Genomic DNA, 26,671 nt, shown 5'->3' on the forward strand with positions numbered 1-26,671 from the left:
TGTCTTGAACTCTGGCAATATAATATATATATAACGAGGAGCCAGATGAGCTCGGACAAGCATCACATAAAGCTGTAACAGCATGGGTTTCCTCCTGAACAACATTTGTTAGTTTCTAGCTCCTGCGGGCTTTCAAGGAACCAAAGAATTTACCTGCTATTTTTGATCCTAAAGGCAACATACAGCATTATCCTAGTCCAGGACAGCTGGAGCCAATGCCCATCTTCAGGTCTTGATAAAGTTAACCAGTGTGCTTTGGTAAAGGTTAAGTCAGGACATGAGTCTAAGGACAGACTGTCTTAAAATCTGGCTGATTATGTTACGCATACTGCTTCAGCAAAAGAGACACATTACACATCACAATTAATGTCACTTAGTTTTTTCCATCTGTTACACGGTATTTTAGGATTAAAACTTCTTACTACCAGATGAAAAGAAGAACATAAGTGCTAAGGATGGGCACTGCTACCTGGCTACTTTGACCACCCAACAAATGTTAATTTCAGTACCAAAAAATCCCAAACACTAGCCTGCCTCAAAGCAAACATTTGACAGATTTTAATTAATTTTCTCATTATTGTGCAATAGTCTTCTGCAGAAAATTTTCTAGTTTCAGAAAAAAAATAACACAATCTCAACACCCTTTCTGCTCCAGTTCATAAACAGAATTTAGCTTTTTCTCATTAGCACATCTTCGACAAAGAGCTGACTATTTTGCATTCTTTTGCACTACTCCACCTTTGAAATCAAAGATAGGATTGGAAGTGCCAGGAGAAGAAAATTCCAAACAGTTATTCCATTTTAAATCGTAATGTTTGTGTAAAGGACAGCAGTGTTCTCACTGACACACTGTACTTAACATACACATGCAAATCCAGAGTCTTTGGGTGGCAGTGAAGTATGTATTAGAAACAACATCATTATGCCATAGTGCGTAGGTAAGGAACTAATTCCAAGGAATCCAAAATAAAGTCCTTCAGTGGAGCTCCTTCTCAGATGACCCAGGCCTGCCAAATACCTGCATATAATCCAAATGCCTGCAGCAGCCTATTTCCATTATAGGGACAAAATGATAACCATAAGTATACACAGAGTTTCTGCAAACGGAAACTTCATTGAGTCTGACTTTACAGACATGGTAGAGAACAGATTACATCGAAAGGAATCGAGAAGCACCCTTGCGCATCTTAAAGTACCTGTTGCATGCTAGCCTATGATTAATAAAAAAAAGACAGTTCAAAGGAACTTTGAATTCAAAGTATAATGCTGTGTTAAACAATCAATCAAGTTATTTTTAACTGGCTACTTTTCTTAAAATCATCCAAAGTCTAAGATTTGAGGCCATTGTGGAGATCAGTCTGGATGCAAACATGTTCATGAGGAAGACTCCTATAATCTTTGCTCCTCCGGATTCTCAGTCTTGTTTCTATTTCCGCCTACAGATTTTCTCAAATGGGAGATATTCCAGGGACACCAGATATGATAATCAAGCCTTCAGACATGAAACTGCAGGAACATGCACACAAACAGGTGGAAGGAAAGGAGTAAGATCAAAGTCAGGCACTCCTTTTCCCCTCTCCGAGGAAAAAAAAAAAAAAAAGATAAGAGGAAACTCCACGCTGCTCCTGTCTCATATTTCTGTTATTTCCCGCTTTAAAAGACTTCAGTCACCAAAATAGTTTTCAGCACAAACTATATCCAATGCATCCCAAAGCAGCAGACTTTCACAAGACTTCCTGCAGACAGAATAACAGTCTTCACCTAGTTCCCAGGGTAACACACAGGACTAATGGGGTCTGTGCAGTATTTTGAGGTGGGTTGTTTTATGGGTTTGTTTGTTATTTTACAATGTGGTACACAAAAGAACAATCATTCTCTTTGCCAATGAAATGGCACATCAACAAACTAGATTCAAGGGATGACCAGTAGCTCTAAAGTAAGTTTCATTAAGTCTGACTTGTTGCTTACAGCTAATTTTCTTTAGGACAACAACCACTTTAAAGTGAGCATTGACTCCCATTAACTAAAAAAAATACTTAAAAAATAAAAAGGTGGCAGTATGATCTGCTATGAGTAGCAGATTTAAGTCTGGTCTGTAACAGACCAACATAGGAGCTACTCAAGAGAGCCATGTACCACATTTGTGGTTGGATTCCTCAAATCTGTTCTTACATGGAGCAGAAGCAATGACACAGGCTAGGGAGCACCAGAGCTAACGAAGTGGGGGTTTCCTGTGGTTCATGTATTGAGTGTCAGGTGCTCAAAGCTTCTCGCCTATTAAGAATATATAGGAAACCATAACAGGTTACCTATGTGGTTTCCTGAGCAGACTGAGGGGGGACCTCATAGCAGTTTACTGCTTCCTTACAAGGGACGGAAGAGGAGCTGATCTCTTCTCTCTGGTGACCAATGATAGGACCCAAGGGAACAGCAGGAAGACATGCCAGGGTAGGTTAAGGTTGGACATTAGGAAAAGGTTCTTCAGTCAGAGGGCAGTGGAGCACTGGAACAGGCTCCCCAGGGAAGTAGTCAAGGTGCCAAGCCTAACAATATTCAAGAAGCATTTGGACAACACCTTCAGACACACGGTGTGAATGTTGGGGTTGTCCTATGCAGGGATAGGAACTGGACTCAATGATGCTTGTGGGTCCCTTCCAACTCAGGTCATTTTATGATTCACTATCATTTAATAAAGGATGAAGGTGCTCCTTTCAAGGAAGACGCTTATGCGGTCTCTAGGTTTTGTGAAAACAGGCAGTTTTCTGCAGTTATCATGCTATGATATTATTATCCCTCTGGCAATCTCAAGCTAGCATTGTAAGAGTTAGCACAGCAAAAGAGAAACACTGATTTTTTGCCAACCACTTATAGCTTGCCATTTTAGTTTAATAATGCAAAAAAATATAATCAGTGCTTTTTCCAGCAGCATTTTAAAGTGGTATTAGCCAGAGAATCAGCATTCAGGATTTGTATTTTAAAAGGTTCAACAAGCTGTTCTGAGCTTGGGGAGAAGTGTTTATGCCTATAAAAAGAAAAAGCTGAGCAGGAGCAGGTAAGCACTATGTAGCACCAGCTCAGACGACTTTCTGCAGTGAGAGAGGACCGTTCTAAAATTGATTGTGGTAAACTAGTGCTCAGGTAGCCCCAAAACCTTTCTTTTCCCAAATCAAAAGCCTGAGCTGAAGCTCGTGACTCTCCATGCAGCATCACAATTGCATGCAATTGCTCTTTGTCCAACATATATTGCCTGAAAAGAGATAACTTAAGAAATATGGTATTCTAAAGCATGTTAGCATACCACATTAGCCACAAGCTGCAAAGGAGGCACATTTCTTTAATATTCTCTCTTATAAAGGAACAAGGAAACAAAACAAGGAAAGAGCTGGCATAATCAAAGTGACAGGTGGATTTTCAAAATTACTTTAGGCTATAGCTAATAATAGAATACCCAGTTTCAAAATAAAAGTTTGGAGAGTAGTCTGACACCCTCAAACACTAAAGAAACATCAGTGCTTTTCCAAGAGCTGATCAGGAGAATGAGCATGCCAAAACACAGGAGCAGCATGAGAATTTATGCATGCAGTAATTGGCCCGAATCCAGTCTCCTGGGTAGACTTTTTCCTCCAACTACACAGAGCTGGGCTACACACGTGCAACTTCCAAAGGCAAGTTTTGCTCCAGCAAACCCAAGCCAAATCATTCTCAGCCTAGCTCAGAAGATGCACTGGCTGGCACAGGGTCATAACCAGTCAGCACAAGCTGAAATTACCTTCCCACTGGCCTTCACTTGGTACTAGACTTCTTAATTACTCAAAAGACCAGTGAAACCAGAGTTTAAAGTTCACCTCACCACCTCCAGCTGTCTCCAGAATGAGCACACGGTTAGACATTACAAATTTCTCCAGGAACAGCAGCAACTGCACTGTCAACCCCCATACACTGTTGTTTACTGACCCTCACTGTCACAACAATAGTTTAAGAGATGTCTGACTCCCTCCCCTGTGACAGAGGGCCTGGACAGCTTGGGCCAAAGAGATTTCCATCTGCTGGCTCAAGGGCAACATACAGGATTAGGGGAGGGAGAATTGTTTTCTGAAAATAAAGATGATAAAAATACCGAGATGTTTCTAAAGTAGCTACATCCGGACACTGTTTAAGAGGCCCACTTGCTCATTATTGTCTAAAGCTACTCAACAGCTACTTTAAAATCTCCTCAAATTCTTCCAAATCCAGATGGCTTGGAAAAGAGAAGACGGAGGAACCCCCTCAAAGCCATCTTCATAGCTTGTAGAAGGGAGGCAGCTAAGATAAAGCATCAAGGGTCCAGTTCTGCAGACATGGTACCAAGCAGGGGAGTCTGCACCCTAGTAAATCCTACATTAATAACAAGCAGCGCTACCTTTCATAACAAGATTTCACAGGATAAAATCTACTGAATATGGAATGGGTGCAGCAGCCGTTGCCTGGTGTTTTCTGCACAAAAGAACACTGGCATCCAGGGAGCATTTTATGGCCAATAAACAGCCCAACCCAAGCTTTTTAGCTGGCCCATGGAAGAGACAGTTAAAAAGAGCGTGGCATAATCCATTGCTACCCACTAGAATTAAATGTGTCCAATATTCTTTTGTTTAAAATCCCTATTACCTACAGCTGCAAGCAAGACATGACCTATGACAGGAGGACTCTTATGTGTATTCCACTTAAATGCTAGAGGTCCTTCAAGTAATGGCTATCATTGATTAAAGACAAGCCAAGTAATAAGACACTTCAACACAAAAATATTCAAAACCAAAACACAGAAACTTCAACACTATTTTCCAATTAAACAATTACGTACTTAATTAGAAAAATTAGGACATCAGTTTCACCTTGTTTCTATGCAGACTAGAACTCATTTTCTACTGTAGTTTCAGATGTAGCTCTGGATGACTGCTTATGCAAAGACAGTAAAAAAAAGCAGGTTCATTTTTAAGTTTCTACATGTTGTTGTTAAATAAGAAGTACACAAAGAATCACTTTTCATAATTTGAAGACAATCCAGGATATGTACTCAAAAAGGGAACATTCATGTGCAACCCTGAAATACCTAGAGTCAATGGGGACGTAACAGCTGGTTGAACTTCCAACCTACAAGGAAGATTCCAAATATACAGAGGAACAAGTGAGGGGAAATGAAAGTTGCAGTTAAAAATTACTCATCACTCAGTAACCGCAGTTCGGTGGCTTATGTTGCATACGTGTTCAACCTGGCAATCTGGCTCAGGTGATAAGAGATGTTTTGAGTACTGGGCCAAAGTTTTACATCAAAGCACCTTCACATTGCCCTAGCAGCCAAGGAAATTGTATCTGTCTCCTTGGACTTTTTTAATACAAAGTACACTACCCTGGTGTTCTTTTAACACTTTGCTTTGTAGCAAGTCAGCTTTGGCCTCTACCCATGCATAGCTCCTAATGAGCTTCTACCCACACAAGCAGTCCACCATCCACCCAGGGCTCCACTCCCAGCCGCCCTGGCCTATTTGGAGCTACAGGCAAAAACCCACTGTCTCTTACTCATGGGCTTGTACTCTTCCACCTTTTGATGATTATAGCCCTTTGAATACAGCCCTAAAGCAATTTCAGTCATCTTAAGCTTTCCCACAACATCTCCCTCCCCTCCCCCTCAAAATATGCCCCAAGGACAAGCAAGTTCCCATAATTCACTGAGAAATAAAGAGCAGCTCAGTTTACTCCAGAAAAAAAAAAAAACAACAAAAACACACTATGGGAACAAGAGACCGGCAGTCCTATCAGCAGGTATGTAGGACTGAAGTTCCCAAGTGCACAGCGATCCACGCTGCTTACAAGTGCACCAAGCCTGGGACCATAGGTTAGACCACTTGCTCTGCACCTGGCCGTGTTCTACATGCACAGCTATCTTGTACACAGAAGACACACCAACTGAACACCAAACTCATTCATAAAGTACAAGACTGTTACCCAGGGCTTGCAGAAGTTTACAATTCACTCGCAAGCGTGTTCTGGAAAAAAGAGTGAAGAGCTTCATGTTTAAGAATTAAACTATGAATGAAGGCAGGCCTGCAATTAAATAGAACAGTAGGATTCATACGCATGAAACGCGTGTGACGTATGAAAGTCATAATGGGATCATTTCCACCTCTGATGTGGAGGAAATACATACAGCTAGCCCTTAGCTCTGAAGCTTTGTTCATTAACCTTTGAGCACTCGAGACTGACTACACTTCAGATTTAAAGCAGTGTAAATATTTACCTGGGAAATTGCAAGAATTAAATTCTATGAGAGCCAAATTAAAACTAACATCAGTTTTAAAAAAAAAAAATCTATCTTCCAGTTGCTTGACTGTCCTCAGTCACACAGCCTCAATGTTACATTAACAGGCTTCCTTCTTTTTAATTGCATACAATTTTTCTTGAGATGTGTGTTTAATACTGGCAGTTAAATGGATCATTAGGATTGGAAACGTTCATCTCTTTGGAGATGAACAGGATAGAGCAGGCTAAGTTTCTGTTTTCAAAGCTGCCATTAGCCTGCTGATAGTTTTCTTTAAGGCACCATTAACACAGCAGCAACCAAGACCAGCTTACATTGCTGCAAAGAAGCTGTTATCCAAGGAGGTTAATCCTTTTTTCCCCTCACCTACATGAACCTTCACAGAAATCTCTGCAGATCACACAGCACTCCACATTATGAAGATACAACCAGAAAAAGTCATCAGCTCCTGTACTTCCTTTTATCACGTGTCATCTGCCACCACACTTCCATGACAAAGAGATAGCAGGGGCTTGCACTGGTGACTTCTGGAGGAATAGTGTATCAGAAATAGTACTTTAGCTCTTACCATCTTTCCTCTTTTTAACACTTCCAGTCAGCCCCCAGTCCCTAACAGGGCTGCAGTCAGTGCCCCACGCAGCATCCCTCTTCAGGTGCTTCCACCTGCCCCTCCACACAGCACTCACGGGCCCTGGGTTTCATCTGCCCTCTCTTCTGCCTCCCCTTCCCCTATTCTGCCTTGTATGGCTCCTTCATCCTCAACACAGAGCATGTGGCAACCTGGATCTTTTGGCATATCAACAGTTGTGATATGAGGAAATTAAGATAAGAAACATCATTCCAGAAACTGACTTTTAAACGGGTTTCATAGCTGAACAAAGCCATTTCAGAAAAGGAGCCTTTATGAAAAAAAATCAAATTAATGGTACGACACACACTTGCTCATCAGGATGCACACTGCTACTCTGGCTATGATAACACAGCCAGGTCTGCACAGAAATCTTCAAACACTCTGTCTCCAACATGCATGTTAACATACCTTACATTACCCACCTTACAGCCTGTTTTCCAGACCTGGTGTTCTCCCCACAAGGCCAGACTTCCCACATTTCCCCCAAAGAGCCCTAAGAAACACCCAGGACTAAAGGCTTCTATAAGAACACATGCTAAAGCGAGCTCTGCTCACAGGCAAGACAGACCCACAAGCCACTCACTTGAGTGCCAAGGTCTCACGAGTCCCCACCAGCCCTGGATGCTCCTGCCCAGCTTCCAGGTCTCCCCATAGCCCAGGGCTCCCCACAGCAGCCCTGGCAACCCTCATGCTACAGGTGCAATAACAGCACACTGGAGGGCTGGCAGCAAGGCCCTGGCAGGGCTGCACGCTGCAAGACTGCTGCATAAAACGGTGAAAAGCAGTATCTCGCACCAAATACCATTTATGCAGCCAGCAGCAGAGGCAGCCCCAGCTAAGCTCAACTCAGAAATGCATCCTGGCCAGGCACTGGAGAGCCAGCCGCTGGGCTGCTGCTGACCTTCCTCCTTTCTCAAGAGTGCTTGAGTTTTCCTTCCTTCACTGCCAGCCAGCCACATCAGCAGTACCACTGTTCTGCAGCCACACTTTGACCAGAGCCAACTTCAGCATCGCTGCTGCTCCGCACTGAGCATTACAAGGCTTGAGGGGAGGGATTGTAAATTAGGAAAGAAGAGATAAAAGATCAGACTCCTTTTCCCCCAACTTCCACGCCACACCATCTCCTACAGCATCTCAAACACTAAGTCGGGGTAATGCCAAACAGGCACATCTTTGCATATATTTATTCGCCTCCTATAACACACCCCCTCTGCTTGCTATTATGCTTTCCTTTCTCCTTACCTTACACCAAGCAAAGAATCCAAATCCTCATCTACAGCAGCAACAGAGCTGCAAGACAACTGTACAGAGCTCCTCTGTGAGCCATTTGCTAACTCATGGATGGCTTCCCTTTCTTTTATCTCATCTGTGTATTTTTGGTTTTGGGGCAAGAAATTCCCAGGCTAGGTATTATTCCAGCTTTCTTCACACTGATTTGCTAACAGACCACTTGAAAAGGAGAAAACAAAAAAAAAAAAAAAATCCAAAACAGAAATATAGCCTGCTAAAAGAAACTATCATACAGGATGGATTCAACATGAAAAGCAAGCTTGTATGGGAAGATAGTCAGGCATACTAACTTCACTGCTTTTATTCTTAAAACTGCAGCTGTGAAAATCAGAAGGGAAGAAACCTGGGTTATCAAAGCATAGCCAGCCAGTCTGCTGCAGTGCTTCAGAAGCAAGTCTCTAGTGCTCCTGTTCAGCAGTACAGAAATAATTGCAAGTATAGTTCAGGTTTTGCCTTTTTGTAAAGATTTTTTTTTAAAAAAAATCAAAACAAAAAGAAGATAGCATTAGTCTGGAATAACAGCAGATGCTATAATGTGACAAGGTGAACAAGCCACTTTGAGACTGAAGTTGAAAGACCATTATTTTCTAACACTAACTATACCATAGTTGGAGCACTAAAATTAAGTGTTAAGCCGGGCTTGGCAAGTAGAAAACTGCTTCTGTTAAAACTCTGCTTTATAATATGCTCTTAAGAGGCCCACAGTGCAGAGAGCCAGCTCAAAACTGCCTATTATTTCATATTTGCTACAGCCTGTACCTCAGACATTTGGACTTGGTGGTTCCCATTCCATGAGAAACTTACAGCCACCAACAATTTATCTTAAACATGTCAGCCCAGAAAAGCCTGAGGAAAAGCCATTTACAAAGACCATGTCATCTGTTATCGACAAGCAAGGTGGCAACTGCACAAGCGTACCTCAAGACATTTGCCCAGATGTAATTCACAAGTTACAAAAACCAGACAAATTCTTTAGAAGCATTTTGGTACATCATGTGCCTTCAGAGTTAAATGTACAGACATCCTCAGTTAATTGTAGAAACACCGGCAGTTGTTGACAGCAATTGGAATACTTCTCCCTCTAATCCATTTCCAGTGGACTCTCCAATACCGGCACTGCTTTAAACATTATTCAAACAAGTTTTCCTAAAATACAAGATGCCACTACCCACTTCCCCCAAAAGCAACCTCTAGAGCAAGACAAGCAAAACTAGAACTAACTGTCAGTCTCATTGTCCCTATAATCTGACTTCTGAAGTCCCCTTCTCCACTACTGTGGATATTTTTGTTGGCCTTTAATGAAGGAAAAGACATAACGAAACAAGCTGGATTAAAGGCTTGAGGGCACAGGACAAAAGGAGGCTAATGAATAGTTACTTGCATTTATCAAACAGGCAACTCGTACCATCCATACCCCCAGTGCTACAAGCAAGCCAGAAGTGTTTAGGCAAGGAGACATATACCCACATATCTGGACTAGAGAAATACATCGATGAAAGAAATAACTTGGAAAAAAACCAGATAAAAGGCAGGCAGCCTGCCATACACTTTCCAGACGCATTCTACCATCTCTATCTGGCCTCTTTGGGTCCACTCAACTTTCCATTTTCTCTTTTGCTTCTCCAGGCTCTTCCTACCCCACCCTGATAACCCAACACTTCCCATTGGTTCAGAGGGGGTGGATATCTTTATACGATCTATTAGACAGAGAAAGACAGAAGCAGGCTCTACAGGAGAGGAATATTTGTTCTCCACTAGTCAATGATATGTTGTTTAGGGCAGCACAGAACTTGATCTGCACTTGCTGGTGGTGAATAATTAGGTGGAAGAAGGATGGGAAAATCCCCATCTCTTCGGAGCACTACCAACAACCGCAGCCTTTTCACTTTCTAAGACAAGGGCCCCCAAGAGTTTCCAAACACTCCATCCTCCCAAACACTTAAATTTCAGAGCAGTTCTCAAGGCAGGAGATGTGAATCTTAAGTGGGTAAATTACCCTGGAGCTACAGTCAGTGAAAGCAGGGATGCAGCCAGCAGGTGGAGGTGTGGGCAGCACACAAGGTGGAACAACAAGTTCTCTGGGATTCATGCTGTTGCTACTAAATTATGGAAAACAAGCACCACAAGTAATACAAGATCAAATACCATGAGATTCTGAACATTGAGGACTCTACACCTCATGACACCCATAACTTCGATACTAAAATTCAATGCCCTGTTACAATGGCTGCAGCTCTCTATTGTCTTTATTGCATCACAGAAGAAAAACCGTTGGAGAGAAGATGTGATTACACAGAAAAGATTTCAGAACACCAAAACACCCCTTTCCACAAAAATTTGACAATAATAACAGCACATCAGGCATTCCATTCAGCCATAATGTTGCTTTTTCGTTAAAAAAAAAAACGGCTCATTATGGATATACAGAGAAAGTAAAGAATCTTGCACTCTGCAACTGCAGTGTCGTTAAAGGAGGATCTGACATTCAGTTACAGTAAGGTTTAAACTTCATTTAGCTTTCTTTAGTACTAACACTGGTATTTTTCTGTTTTCATAGCTGAACTGTCAAAACAACTTCAGTTTATCCAAAAATATCCATAATGTGCTAGTTAAAGAATTGTTGTCTAATTTGTGCATCTCTACAGAAGTCTAAAGGAATCACTAGACTGTGAAATTACTAAATGAAGAAGAGGCACTGATCTAACTACACTAAGCAGAGGAAGAGGGAAGCATTCAGCTCTTACTAATCATACCCATGACACGGATACAATCTCAGCAAGGCATTTGTTAAAAATCAAGCGCTATCTCCAACGCAAATGCCTTGTGTTCCCGATACAAAAATAGGACATACTAAGTCTATGCTTGGTTGTCATTTATGTTAAAACACTCCAAAGTAGATAGATAGGAAGGACACGTCTTTTTTTTTTTGTCATCATTCACTTTCACATAGGGCAGAAATAGCATGGTATTAGCAAATACATGTGGCATGCCAAATCACTGTTACATAGCCATCCTTGGGAGGCAAGGTAAGTTAAACCATCAGGAGCTTTCTAAATGGTAGTACTTTGAGGATTGCAACAGTGGAATGACTTTCCACACAGCAGTTACAGGCCATCCCTTCCTCTGCCTGATTCACAGTAGCAGGACACTTTCCACCTTCAAATAACAGAAGCTCAGTTAAATGCTTCCTTGCAGTCTGTAGATAATTTTGCAGCTGGGAAGAATGTAATAGTTCAATAACAGCCAAGCTCATACTGGGTTGCTGCACCACATGGAGGGCAACAGTGAACCTGGAGATGAAGAGAGGACACCTTGTCTAAGAAAAGAAGTGCTTGCAAGAGCAAGCTGCACTACATGGAAGGAACATTTGAGTGTGCTCCAAGCTCCACAGGTAGACAACACAGGAGGAACATGCAGGGCATTTTCTACAGGTATAGGTTACCACACCTCACCCTTGCAAGCAAAAACATTTGGAACTGAACTTCTAGTCTCTGGAAAGATCCAATTCCCTTTCAGAAAGGAATAAAACTCATACAGCCCTAGCTCAAGACTCCTAAGCACTAACCTTGCATTTCTGAGGAGCCTCAAGATTCACAGTTCTCTCCTTCACTCAGACTGTGGTGCTGACACACTCCTCTAGCATGACCCCTGACAACCAGGGTCACTCAATGCTAGGTCAAATTTGACTCTTTCTTTTAAGAGTGGAGATAAAACTGACCCAAAGAATACACTTTTAAAACATTTTGACCAAACAGGATTGACAGTAGGTCCTCTACACTCTGGGCATTTAGCATTTAGGCTCAACAGCAGTGCAACTAAGTAGGTTTGACTTTCATGGCACTTCAAGGATTCATTACTCCATGAGATTGCTTGAAAGAGCACAAGGAAAGAGCACACGAAATAACGAGGACTCTAAATGGCTCTCCTCACCTCAGCTTCAGCAGCCCCGTAAAAATAATGTTGGTCTCCAGTATTGATTTTCTCCACGCTCAGAAACTGTGTGTAAATTGCCTTCCGCGATAAAAGTCATACAGTATGGGAACATCAAGCATTCGACACACTTATGGTCTTCTCACCGCATTTTTTTTTCTTATCAGCCAATTAAAGTGCTGTTGCTTGGTGTAAGAGACAGTTTTCAAATGCCAATATTTCTTTAGTCGGAAGTATTAGATCCTGTCAGGTTTAACATGGGAGACAAGAAGTCTGCCTTTGGGAGACAGGGTGAATAATGTTTCATTCAGCGGTACCAAAACAAGAGCTCTCACATTCTACAGAATCTAGGAGCCACTTAATCTTCTTCTTGAAGAAATTTAGTCCATAAAAGATCTGTACAACTTTCCATGTCTGTAGCAAGTCATTCCTGTGTCTGTACCTGGACATAGCAGTGTGCTCTACGCAGCGAAAATTGCTTAACCTCTCCCTCCCCCAAGACACTAACTTTGAGCAGCAGGCAGAGGACTGATAGTTGATGCCTTTCAGCAGGAATTCTAACAGGCTTTAAAGCAGACACTCCTCTTCTTCCCCAGCAGCCAGAGACACTCCTTTGCTACCCAGGCAAGGCCCCAGACTACAAAGACATAAGTGCAGGAGGAGATCTTTAAAATAAGTTCACTAAACAGCTTCAGATCTAGGAAGTGGGATAATCTGCTGTGGCTATCCCAGAGAGGATAAGAAACCCCAGGAGAAATGAGCTAATTACTGTATGGGACCCTTGTTTGATTCCAGTGCTGCTTCTCACTGCCAGTTCCCAAAAATGTGTTTCAGCACATGGTTTTGCCTCCTTCTACTTGCCACATCCAAGGCACTGCAAACTACTAACCCAGAGCAAGAGCTAGTAGTTTTCAAATGTAGTCATTGCCTATTTTAAGTCGAAATCACATACAAGCTTAAAAAAAATAAGAAAAAGTGGAGATTGCTTAGGTGTTGGAAACCTCCACTACAGGCAACCTGAGACAAAGTACCCTCCAGATTATAAAGTGAAGGATTGACCTTGCTTCCTCTTATAAATGCATTCTTTGGTTATCAGAATTACTTCAAGACACTAAAGCAAATCTTTTGGGTAAGAGTTTGGTCTTGGTAAGCAAATAGCAACTAGATACCTATAAGCAAGTTGATTAAATCTTTAGCTAAGCAGACTAGTAAACTAGTACCACACTGACAGTGAAGAGCCGAGATGCTTCTGGCTGCCCGCAAGCTAGTTCCCACCAGCCCTCCTCCCCACATTAGATTCTGCACTCAGAGAGCATTTAGTTTTCAGTAATACGAAGAGGAGTTCAACCATGATCCAAACTTACAGATTTTTGTTAATTTTCTTAGAAAGAAGACTAAGCAGTTTTGCCTCTGTGCACCTGAAACAGGAATACACTGTTTGACAATAAGCCTAAAACGGCATGGTTATTACCAGCATAACAAAAACAAAAAGACTGAAGAATTTATTCTAGAACATCTGGACTTCTTTTGTGAAAAAAAAAAAGAAAGAAATACACTTTGAAATGTAAAGCGACCAATTGTAAAAGCTCAAAGCATGCTTTCTTTTTAAAGTGTGTCAAAATGGTATATACCTGTCACAAAGTAGAACAAATTATTTATACAATGTTAGTTAATTTAGACATCTACTTCAATGAAGTTATCATTGTAGCACTAAAATAAGTCGTACTCAAGAGCATCTAACATAATATATCTTTCCAAGTACTGATAAATTAATTCCAAGAACTATTAGGAAGCACATTTCTCCCGGAGTCTGCAGACATTCACTCAAAGGACAGATTTTGTTATAAGGTAGTAAGTGACCTGCAGTAGAATAACTGTCTTGGCACATCCGCCCTTCTGTTGTGGTTATCACTTGAGGCCAATGATGTGCAGAGCAAGGGCACACAGCAAAATGCACTTACAATCTATTTAAACTTCACCTCAGAGTGAAAGTCCAGGCAAGCCCATCCCCAGCAAGTACTGGTCTTCTGTCTGTCCTCCTGTATTTTATGGAGGGGGTGGGAAAGAGGCTAACTTCTAACAGGTTTAAAAGACATATTTAAAGCCATGAAATAATGTGGAAAGAAACATTATATAACTGAGTTACTCCATTAAAAAAAGAAATCATACATGAAGAGCTTACCCGCAAATGAGAAAACAGACCCTGTGACCTAGGAGATTCTTCCCAATTCCGTGTTCTGGAAAGTAATCCTATTAAGACAGTCTGGTAAGAGGATTTTCATTAGGCATTGGTTGTGCCATCGTTTGTATTTATAAAGTCTACCACACAGGATCTAAGTGTGCGATCCCCTTGTTGGCAGCACACTCATAATGGTGAATTCTCCTCAGTCATCACTGGAAGCATCATCTGTAGACCAACACCACGGCACAACCTAGCCATTTACATACTACTAGGCCACTTTAAATTAATGCTCTCTTTTGTACTAGTTTTGGTGCACATGCAGAACAGTACTACATTTGATTAAGCTACCAGCATTCCAATAATTAAATACCGATAGCACACATTATGATTTTTCTCTAGGTTTAGATCCATTAGGCCTGTGCTACTGATCAATATCACACAGACTGAAAAGATACATGACGCCTTCTGGGGCTGTGATCTGTGTGTTCCCCCAAAACAGTTTAAGATACTGTGTTGAACTGGTTCCTTGAATAAATAACGTGCTCCTTAAAGGGGGGAAAAGAAACTAACAGGTTTGCTATTCAAATGTAGTCCTCAGAATTAAATACCTATCACTTCAAAGAAGATTTGATTTGTTTCACTGTGAACCTCTGCCCAAACAATTCCTCGTTCCAAGATGATCTTTACCAAGCTAAATTTATACTGCCTTTGAAATACAGTCATACTGCTACTGTACAGACTGCATGCAATTAAGATTTTATCCCCCTCTTCTCTGTTAATAACTTCCAGAAATCTTGACTTCCATAATTCTGTGTCACAGGAAGGGACAGCGAAAGAAACTGCCAACATTTCACAACAGGCAGCTAAAAGTTGCAGCGACGCAGATGGATGGCCATGTCGGATCTACTCAATTTGTGCTGTCAAACAGAAATTTCTGGAGTTAGATGGAGGGAAGGGAAATGAACAGGGAATGGAAAAAATAAGAACTTTGCTTTCTTTTACTGCAGGCAAGACACAAAGCTGCTGGAAGAATGGATTGAAACCACTGCTGCTGCTTTATCACTTATGGTGACAAGAAACAAGGTGACCATAATTCAGACTGAAACAGGTTAGAAACAGGATAGCATTTTTTCCTATCAGCATCTCCTGAGCTCCAAGAACTGCTTCGCACAGATTATGTACAGCAATATGTGCTACAAAACTGTTTGGGTTTTTTTTTTTTGTTGGATCTGGGGCCAGGAGCAGTGGCTTTTAACAGGTTATGCATAAGCTCACCTAAAGGGATAGCTACAAGAATACAGACAGGACTTCAGCCAGCCTTTTTAAGGCTTGGGTCAGAGAATCGGTTTAGTCTTGTGACAGCCCTAAACTACCGCATTACTTGTGAAACATCCTTCACATAGAACACCTTTTGATTTATATAGGACAGCTACTTAGAAACATTCCTTATGCCTTTTAAGAACGGGTAGATGAAATGCCATGAAATACATTTTCTCACATAAACAAGGTTATTTTTGTTTCAGGCATTTGCTTCCGTAGCACAGTTTAGATCAGCTAATGTAAAACTATGAGAATAATGGGAGGCCACTCCACTCTTGTCAGAACACAAAGCTACAAGGAACCAACACTGCAGCGTCTTCAAAGCACAATGTAACCAGCTCTTGGCTATCTGTGAATAGATCATCTATGCTGTAGTTTAATTGTGCTACAAGTACAGACACATCCAAGCTAGACTCAAGTCCAAAAGCAATGTGTATGAGTGTGTGATGAACTTCAGTGGGAGAAAGATGTAGATTAATGATTGATTCTCTCTCTCCCCCCTTCAGCTCTATGTTCACTGCATGATTTTCTGCAGAGTTGACAATTTTTCTTTAATCCACATTTTTCCATTATATCCATGTTCTGTCTTCCACCCACTCCCAACCCTTGTTACCCTGGATAATCAAGAACTGACTATGTAAAGCAGTTTGCCTCAAGGCAGAAGAGGCTTTGTAGCCACAACAGTTGGAAGCTACTAAGAAGTACAATTATAAAAATTTAAGTGATGTAAGCAATCAATTATTTCTCTGCCTTATTATACAACAACCACACCTACTACTCCAGCAAAGAGACCAGTTGAATCTTGAACAGACAGGAAAAGGACAAGAGATTTGCTCTGGAATAGCTGATGGAAGATAAAAGACTTATGTTGCAAAGCTTCTAAACAAGAAGTCAAAAATATTGCTGCTACTTAAAATAAAACAATGAACCATGACCACTGCAAAACTGACATTCACACTATACAAAACTCAAGCAGTAGAAAAACAATTTTCTTGAACTCCTTTGAGATGTAGTGCAAATTTTGCATGCAAAAAGGAGGAAAGTAGCTGAATGGTGGTACATTTCCTACTAGATTACAGTCCTTAGAACCTAAAATCAGTTTATGCAGCTATTTAGAGACAAAAGGCTCCTGTCTCACCGCCATCAGGTGCTTGGCACCCTCATAGGTACTTAAGACCACTCCTTCTCTGAAACCAGCAGCATGCATTTTACAAGGATTGGTTTACAGCAAGATGCATTTTACAGGCCATTTTGGGCTTCCTATTTCTGGGATTCAAACGCCTTTCTGTAGTTGCTACATGATACAAGAAACCTTTGCTACACCAGTGCTGCCTGTGTCCTTCGTAGGTCTCTGATCACAGTAACCCTTTCTGCTGGCACAGGTCTGTTCAGCAGCATCCCTGCCCTCAAGCAAGTGTTCCAAAGTTAGTGAGATCTGACATCAATAATAGTTGTCCAAAAGAAATAACTCAAACACCTTTCTAAGCATTCTGATAGACCTCCAAGTACTTTACTCCAATGCATCTAGACCATAATGCTTTATTTCCTGAAGAAATCAATCCTTTATTACACTTCCTACTGAACTGCATCCTTTTAAGGAGCAGCACTATCTAATTCTCAGACCCTTCTCAGTCTCTTCTCACTTCTGATGTATTTAGAAAGGAGTCCACACGCAATTACCATTTGTAAGATCTTAGTCCAAGTTAAAAGTAGCCTATTAAAAAAGTCAATCAGCCAGCAAGAGATGGTTTCTGTACTGTTTTATTCAGCGGATTCCCTTACCAAACACCTGCCTGAGAAATGAATGCCCAATTTCAAACATCACCTCACCACAGCCTGCAGAATAAGTAGTACTCGGTCACACCATCAGGTCCACATCACTACATGGCAGCCTCAGCAGCATGCTGACCAGGCTGTTTAGGAAAGGATAGGATGTATAGAGTGTGAAGTGTTGGGCCCTGAAGTCCTTATACCATTTTATTCAGCATTCTGCCAAATCCAAGCAAAACAGATCACTAGTAACCATGGCAACTGCCTCAGACACACAGGATCTGTGTGGTATGCAGAGCCTCTGACCCCCAAACGAGATGGCTGGAGAAGATGGTCCATACTGTGCAGAGGCTCAGTGCCCCATATAAATACAGTACCAAATAGCAGGGAAAGAAGTATTTGCAACCAAGTCCGTCAAATGATGAGCATGCCTGTTTGGATGCACATGCACAGATAAACAGCACCTCACTACTGAGGGTATGCAACGTCGCTCTTGGTAAACCCCCCATTACCCATCAGTTTGCAACTCGATGCAGTATTGAAAAAATATTTTGGAAATATAGTCAAGGCAGCTAATTTGTTCGGACCTCAAGGTTAAGCGATTACAACCCTTCTCGCAAAATTCCATTATTTTCAGAAAGCCTGACACAGGGCACACAGTTCACCTTCCCCACCACAACCCTCAGTCCACATTTTGCACCTTGCTTTCAGCTTTACCAATGGGGCCAAAAATATTTGTGCGGCCGGAGAGGAAAGCAAAGGCTAGGAAGTTTGTAGTTTTGCAATCTCTCTCTCTCTCCAGCCTCCCTTTTGTCTTCTTCTGTCTAGCACGAAGAAGCTCAAATTCAAGCGTGTACAGACCGACAGACTCTGATGCTTTATTTGGGACATGCTGTCACTGTTAGCAAATCCAGCAGCTTCAAGACATCGGCCAAAGAGGGTGTTTGCCAATGCTACAGTCACAGAACACCCAGGGGAAGGAAACTCAATCCATGCAGAATCAAGACAAACTGCCCCCTTCCTTCTCACACCCCATCAATACCTTTTTCATCTAATGGCTGCAGATTGGTTGCACCAACATGAAATCTCTTAACCGTTTGGAGCTTCATGCCACTCTTTGTCATAGCAGTGTCCGTATCAGGAGGTGGAAGAGAATCCTACACGTAACAATTATCAGACTAGCATGACTTTGTACTCTTAAAGGAGACCCTTAAGTGGTATTTAAGGGCATCTCTTCCAGTTATATTTTTCTTGTATACCGAATTCTTAAACAGAATTTTCTTAAACAGAATACCAGAGTATTTTGCCCTGGAACAGAAAAGGGGTAAGCTTGAACTTAATTCCCTGTTACTTCCAGATCAAAATCATACCTTTACCAGGCAACGATTTCCATAAATTATTAGGCACATGCTAATACAGTAGTTGATTATCCAACTAAGCTCAGCAATATCTCATATTAGAAGGTAAGACTTGTATTCAGCTTTTAGAGTGCAGAAATCCAAGTGCTCATTTGATTTGTATATGCATATCTCTGCATTAAAAATACTCAGCAACAAATCAATAGCACGAGCAAAATCTTCCTTCATGGTTTAGTAACACTCTGTAATATCTGCATGCCCTAACTGTGCTCATTCCATCAGCACTGTGCTATCTATAGGAAATGCTGTAATTGTGGGTAGACAGGACCCCTGTCACCTGTTAAGTTGAACGGTTTCTGGGGACAAATCCAGTGGCTTTTTTTTTTTTTTTCTCAAAAATAAAGTTGTATGAGTTGGCAGGTCATACATCTGGAAAACTAGACTGTCATCACTTTTGTGCTGAACTACAAGTTGCAAATCATTAGGGAATTAATAGTGACGAAGTAAGTTGTTCTGTGCAGTGCTATTTAGCAATTCTTAGCCAGTAACGGGTTTAGCCCAAAACATGAAGCATCTGTGAAGAAACTATTTTTAGAAACAAGACACCTAGCAAAGGTCAACCCTAAAGTCAGTTCAAGTCCTGCAATTAGGGAACTGCATTTTCAAGATACTAAAACATGACCACATTCTCAGTTTCAGCATTCATAGAAACCAAAACAAACAGGTTATAAAACTTTTTTTTAAATGAAGCAGCTCAGAGAGTAAGCAGGCCAACTGATGCTCACCTGAAGCACCTGACCCAACTAGATTAGCCTGACAGGTTCTGGTGCCAAACAAACACTGCTTAAGAATCTTTTTACCATTTCGGCTGGCTTATATCCCTAAAGTCTGCATCACGTGGAAGTAACCTTTCTAAAGCTGGTCTTCACATCACAGATCTGTGGTCAGTATTAAAAATAGTCTCAGAGCTCTTTCTAAACCACTTCCCTCCCAGCTCCACTAATCTGCTTGACATCCAATTTTTAAAACCAAAACTGAAGACGAGATTTACTGGAGGAACACAAACAAACCTGTCTCCTTATTTCCCAACCTCATCTCCTAACCTTTGCATCAAGCCAAGACAAGTTTATAGCTGACTTAACTTGTAAGTACTCGAGAGACTACGCACACGTGTTTAGCTTTGAATGAAGAGAATCTTCCTGCGAGTGTCCACTTACCAATGAATCTCAGCATAATTAAATAGAAAACATTACTTAAATGGAAAGCAGTGGGCAGGCACTACATTTATGCAGTTCCACAAACACACCCAGGTCTTCCTGCAAACTTTCAGTGCACCACACTTTGAGTACACCTTTACGTACTTTTGTTCTTCCCAGGAATCGAGCGCATAGCTCCTTAGAAACAGACATCCAAATCAGAATAGCAATGAAACACTGACATTGGTTAACTCTTCCAGGATAAGCAATTTGATGGCTATTTCTGACATTGTGGAAGATTTTGGATTGTTCCAGAACTTAAGCGTCATTGCATCAGGAAGTTATGGTAGATCTTCCACAGAAGTTAAAACAAGCAGTTCCCAAACCCTCCAACCTCCCTTCAGACAGGGCTATTAACTGTCAGCACAGGTGATTAAGTTTCAGTCTGAGAGCTAGATCTGTAAGCCTAAAAGTAATTCAAGCATATTCAAGCAAAGCATCTTGTATTAAATTACTATTGTCTTTAATCACTACACTCATCATGCATCTTCAACTTCATTCTGATAGCATATTAATTGCTTGACCTTTCCACTACTGTCATCAGTGTTGACAGTGGATAACAGCAAAGAGCAGATTACTCAAACATTTTGTCTGCAACCTTCAAAGTGAAAACGTTTTCATCTGTTGTCAAACCATTTTTTCCCTTAGAAACAGAATAATCAGAACATTACTTTTTATGCAGCCATATATGGTCCCCATCTTAATGTAGAGCCCTCCTTCTAATGCAGAACTCCTATTTTCCTCAGAGGCAGCAACCACAATAAGGAAAAGAACTGAAGATTTTTTTTCCCTCCAGCAGTCCAGTTACATGAATACTTTGAAAAGCAGCAATAATTCCACTGAACTTTGGTTTGATCCCATGTATCACATCCTTTCTCACATACAGAACAATTACGCCTGTATGTCAAGAGCACACAGGACATGGCCCTGTTTGGGTGTTTTTGAATACCAAGTCAAACCAGAGGCAACAGAGCCAGTAAGGCAGCCACATTATTGGCTCATGCAGACACAAAATCACCAAGTCACATAAATAGCTAGAAGTACTTCTGACCTCAAAGAAATCCTTGCAGCCTACAGGCCACGTGGCCAAACAAATCATGAGGCTGGAGAGGAAAGTCACACCAAGATGAAGAATAACAACTGCTTATTCTTAACCAGAGTTGCCATTTGTACCTTTCCTTCACTTAGCTCATGGATGTGAATAGTTAAGGAGGTTTAGCTTGTCACATGCACATTTTTTATGTGGGCAAGTCTTCCCGACAAATTTGCTGATAAACTGGTTTTGAGATGAAAGCAAGTTTCTTTCAACATCTGTGTTATGTACGTACTAGATATTCGAGCCTGGTTATTTGGGCCCTCACATCCACTCGAGACATCCACGCCTCAGGGACCATCAAGCTCTTGCCTTCCTAGCTCCACAGGAGCCCTGAGGCCATGAGATGCTGGCTCCAGAGAAGCCAACTGCAAAATTCATATTGATCCTCAACAAATCTCACTTCGGAAGTCTCTAAAAAACAGTGAATTAGACCACTGATGGGGAACGTGCTGGCAAACCTCAACTTAGACTTAGCATTTCGATCCTTCACAACGGTAAATACTCGAGGTGGCAGGAAAGAATGACCCCCTGTGGACTAGGAGGTCTGCGTTTGTTTAGGACAAGAGGGAATGACCTCAAGCTGCACCAGGGGAAGTTCAGAGTAGACATTAGGAAAAATTTCTTCACCAAAAAGGTTACTGGGCACCGTTACAGGCTGCCCAGGGAGGTGGTTGAGTCACCGTCCCTGGAGGTATTTAAAAGACCAGGAGATTAAGCGCTTAGGAATATGGTTTAGTGGAGGGATGGTTGGATGGTTGGACTCTATGATCTCAAAGGTCTTTTCCAACCTAGCGATCCTATGATTTCTGATGAAGCTTTAACAAAACCAAGTACGGCTACTGCCTCGCTTCCAACAGTGCCATCTGCACATGGAAGATGAGAGCTTCTACTCCTCAGAACGATCTTGAAAAACCCTTCCGTGGATCCGTCCTCGCCCGAGGAGCATTAATCCCGGCAACACTCACTTTACACCCAGAGCAACAGCAAAAACGCGTCTGACGTCCACAAACGAGACCCAGCCGCACAGTATTTCCAATTCTCATCCTCGCGACCCCACACTCTGCAAACTCCGGTATCTCCCCTGCTCCGGGAGGGCGGGGTAGAACAAACCCAGCATCTCATCCCCATCCCCCCTACGACCTTCGCTGTGTCTAACCTCAGCCCCCCAAGCCCGGGGGACGCGCGGAGCGCGTCCCCCGGGCTTGGGGGGCTGAGGTTAGACAACCACTGCGGTTCTGGGGATGCTCTCCGGGAACCTCGCTCGGAGGCGGCGGGGGGGGGGGGGGGGGGCGGGGGGACCCGGTCCACGCACCTCGCAGCCGTAGAGCTGCCCCAGCTGCTCCACGATCCACTCCTCCAGCACCAGGCGCTTCCGCAGCTCCTTCCGATCGTATTTCACCGTCACCTTCCCCTGCTGGTGGCGCCGCTGCTGGACCTGCACCACGGCCGCCGGCACCGAGTCCTCACGGGCGGCTCCGCCGGACGAGCCGCCGCTCCCGCTCCCGCCGCCGCGGGGGCTCTGGAAGAAAACGCGGCTCCCGCCGCTGCCTCCACCCGCCGCCTCGCTGCCTCCAGTCGCCACCGACATGCTCCGCTCCGCCGAGCCGAGAACCGCCCGCCCGCCCGCCCGCCGCTACCGCCCGGCCGCAGCCCCCGCCCGCGCGTCTGCCGCGCTGCCCGGCGCCGCCCGCTTAAGGGCTGGCAGGGGGACAGCCCCCCCGGAGGGAGGGCGGGGACAGCGGGGGCCGCGCCGCGGGGCGGGGCGGGAAGGACCTTCAAGATCAGCCAGTGCCGACCCCCGTGCCGTGGGCAGGGACACCTCCCGCCAGCCCGGGCTGCCTAAGGCGTTGTCTAACCTGGCCTTGAACACCTGCAGGGATGGGGCAGCCACAGCTTCCCTGGGCAACCTGGGCCAGGGCCTCACCGCTCTTATCATGAAGAAATTCCTCCTTATGTCTAGTCTAAATCTGCCCCTCTCCAGTTTATACCCATTGCCTCTTGTTCTATCACTACAAGCCTTTGGGAACACTCTCTCCCCAGCTTTGTTATAGGCTCCTTTCAGGTACTGGAAGGTCGCTAGATCTCCTCTGAGCCTTCTCTTCTCCAGGCTGAACAACCCCAACTCTCTCAGCCTGTCCTCATATTGGAGGTGTTCCAGCCCTCAGATCATATTTGTAGCCCTCCTCTGGACCCATTCCAACAGCTCCATATTCTTCCTATGCTGAGGATTCCAGAACTGGACACAGGACTCCAGATGAGGTCTCACAAGAGAGGAATAGAGGGGCAGAATCACCTCCCTCGTCCTGCTGGCCGCACTTCTTTTGATACAGCCCAGGATACAACTCTAGAGCCTCTACAACTACCTGAAAGGAGGCTGTGGAGAGGAGGGTGCTGGCCTCTTCTCCCAGGTGGCAGGGGACAGGACAAGAGGGAATGGCTCAAGCTCCGCCAGGGGAGGTTTAGGCTGGACATTAGGAAAAAATTCTTCACAGAAAGGGTCATTGGGAACTGGAACAGGCTGCCCAGGGAGGTGGTTGAGTCACCTTCCCTGGAGGTGTTTAAGGCACGGGTGGACAAGGTGCTAAGGGGAATGGTTTAGTGTTTGATAGGAATGGTTGTACTCGATGATCCGGTGGGTCTCTTCCAACCTGGTTATTCTATGATTCTATGATTCTGTGATACAGTTGGTCTTCTGGGCTGCAAGCACACATTGCTGGCTCACACACACACATAGAATCACTAATTTGGAAAGGACCCCCAGGGTCATCGAATCCAACCATTCCTATCATTCACTAAACCATGCCCCTCAGTGCCTCATACACCCCTCTTTTAAACACCTCCAGGGAAGGTGACTCAACCACCTCCCTTGGCAGCCTGTTCCAGTGCCCAATGACCCTTACCATAAAAAAATTTTTCCTGATGTCAAGCTTGAACCTCCCCTGACAGAGCTTGAGGCCATTCCCTCTTGTTCTCATGTCAAGCCCATGTCAAGCTTCCTATCAACCAGCACCCCCAAGTCCTTCTCCACAGGGCTACTCTCAATCACGTCATCCTCCATCCTGTATTGAAACTGGGGATTGCCCCAACCCAGGTTTAGGGACTTGCACTTGGCCTTGTTGAACCTCATGAGGTTCTCACAAGGCCCACTTCTCTAGCCTGACCAGGTCCCTCTGGATGACATCCCAAGAAGCCTCGGGGCCGCCCCGCTGCCAGCATAGCTGCTCCTCGATGTCATCGGAGCCAGAGCGGTGTGTGCCCGCGGCTCCCCAGGGGCTGCTAGAAGTGGGTGGATGGCTCAGGTTTTGTTAAGGAAATGCAGTATTGCTCTGTCAGGCCGACTGCATTTATAAATATTGTATATCTGCAGCATTAAAAGGTTGAATACTATCGTTTGCTTCTCTTCGGGGGATGGTTGAATGATTTTAGGGCAGTGGACCCAAATGGAAAGCAAATATTTCCAGCTATCAGCAATTAGTGTAACAATTAGCCTTTTGAAGATGGCTGTCTTTCTAAAAGGCACCGGTTGGCATTAGTGTGTTCAGCAGCTTTGTGCCTCTTGGGAGGCATGGAGCGAAATGGTTTAAATGGTAGGGGGGAAGATTTAGATTAGACATTAGGAAGAAAATCTTCACCATGAGGGTGGTGAGGCACTGGCACGGGCTGCCCAGGGAAGTTGTGGATGCCCCATCCCTGGAGGTGCTCAGGGCCAGGTTGGATGAAGCTTTGAGCAACCTGGTTTAGTGGGAGGTGTCCCTGCCCATGGCAGGGGTTTTGGAACTGGATGATCTCTAAGGTCCCTTCCAACACAAACCATTCTAAATCACCAGTGGTCCATCACATGCACCAAAATACAGCTATGAGTGCAAGTCAGCAGCCAGCACAGCACGGGTGCTGGTTAGGAGCTCTAGAACATCCCTGTTGGCAATGAGGTTTGCCTGTGATAAGGAGCAGAAGCCATCTGCCTGCACGTGCAGACATGGAACTGGAAGTGCCTGGTGTCCCAAAGCTCAGGTACAGCTGTGGGGACAGAGCCTTGCACACACTGACCTGGGGAACAGGTTAAATTTCCAGAGGGCAGACTTTGATCTCTTCAGCAGGCTGGTTGGTGAAGTCTCATGGGAGACAGTACTCAAGGGCAAGGGAGCCCAGGAGGGCTGGGAGCTCTTCAAAGGGGTGGTCCTAGCAGCTCAGGAGAAAGCCATCCCCGTGGTCCGGAAAAAAAGCCGGCAGGGGAGAAAGCCAGCTTGGTTGAATAGAGAGATCTTGAGGGATATCAAGAAGAAAAGAAATGTTTATGGCCTCTGGAAGAAGGGACAGGCCTCTTGGGTGGACTACAGGAGGGAAGAGAGATTGTGTAGGGAAAAAATCAGAAGGGCTAAGGCTCAGCTAGAAATTGGATTGGCCAAGTCAGTGAAAGATAACAAAAAATCTTTCTACAAATATATAAATAATAAAAGGCGGACTAGGGAGACCATACAGTCCCTGTTGGACACAGAAGGGACAACAGTAACAGGGGATGAGGAAAAGGCTGAGGTACTTAATGCCTTCTTTGCCTCAGTCTTTAGTCGTAAGGAGGGTCGTTCGGCCTGTGTACAAACCCAGGAGCTAGAGGAGCATAATGAGGCTCCCATGATCCAAGAGGAGGTGGTCAGAGCCTTGCTAGCCCGACTGGACAGTCACAAGTCTATGGGGCCGGACGGGATTCACCCTAGGGTACTGAAGGAGCTGGCGGATGTGCTGGCCAAACCCCTTTCCATCATCTTCCAACAGTCCTGGAAGACTGGGGAAGTCCCACTGGACTGGAGGCTGGCTGATGTTGTGCCCATCTACAAAAAGGGCCGCAGGGAGGACCCAGGAAACTACAGGCCTGTCAGTCTGACCTCAGTGCCAGGGAAAGTCATGGAACAGGTGATCTTGAGTGCTATCATGAAGCACATGCAAGAGAACCGGGTGATCAGGCCCAGTCAACATGGGTTCACAAAAGGCAGGTCTTGCCAGACTAACCTGATCGCCTTCTATGACAAAGTGACCCGGCTACTGGATGAGGGAAAGGCTGTGGATGTGGTCTTCCTGGACTTCAGCAAAGCCTTTGACACAGTTTCTCACAGCGTTCTGCTTGAGAAACTGTCAGCCTCTGGCCTGGACAGGCGCACACTCTCCTGGGTGGAAAACTGGTTGGATGGCCGGGCCCAGAGAGTGGTGGGAAATGGTGTGAAATCCAGCTGGAGGCCAGTGACAAGTGGGGTTCCCCAGGGCTCAGTGCTGGGTCCAGCCCTGTTCAATGTCTTCATCAATGACCTGGATGAAGGCATCGAATGCACCCTTAGCAAGTTTGCGGATGACACTAAGCTGGGTGGAAGTGTCGATCTGCTGGAGGGTCGGGAGGCTCTGCAAAGGGATCTGAACAGGCTGGACCGCTGGGCAGAGTCCAATGGCATGAGGTTTAACAAGGCCAAATGCCGGGTCCTGCACTTGGGGCACAACAACCCTATGCAGTGCTACAGACTGGGAGAAGTCTGTCTAGAAAGCTGCCTGGAGGAGAGGGA

At 44.0% G+C, this 26,671-nt stretch overlaps 1 protein-coding gene across 1 annotated transcript in view; it reads right to left on the reverse strand.

Moving 5' to 3' along the window:
* Positions 1 to 22,744, reverse strand: part of PPP1R14C (protein phosphatase 1 regulatory inhibitor subunit 14C) — a 50,316-nt gene extending 27,572 nt beyond the window's left edge. Inside the window, exon 1 of the mRNA XM_069852159.1 lies at positions 22,438 to 22,744. Within this exon, the coding sequence (XP_069708260.1) occupies positions 22,438 to 22,713 (276 nt within the window). The 5' untranslated portion in view covers positions 22,714 to 22,744. The remainder of the gene's footprint in view (positions 1 to 22,437) is intronic.
* Positions 22,745 to 26,671: the final 3,927 nt, after the last annotated feature.

Source organism: Phaenicophaeus curvirostris, chromosome 2 (genome assembly GCF_032191515.1).
Source record: "Phaenicophaeus curvirostris isolate KB17595 chromosome 2, BPBGC_Pcur_1.0, whole genome shotgun sequence".
Lineage (NCBI taxonomy): Eukaryota > Metazoa > Chordata > Aves > Cuculiformes > Cuculidae > Phaenicophaeus > Phaenicophaeus curvirostris.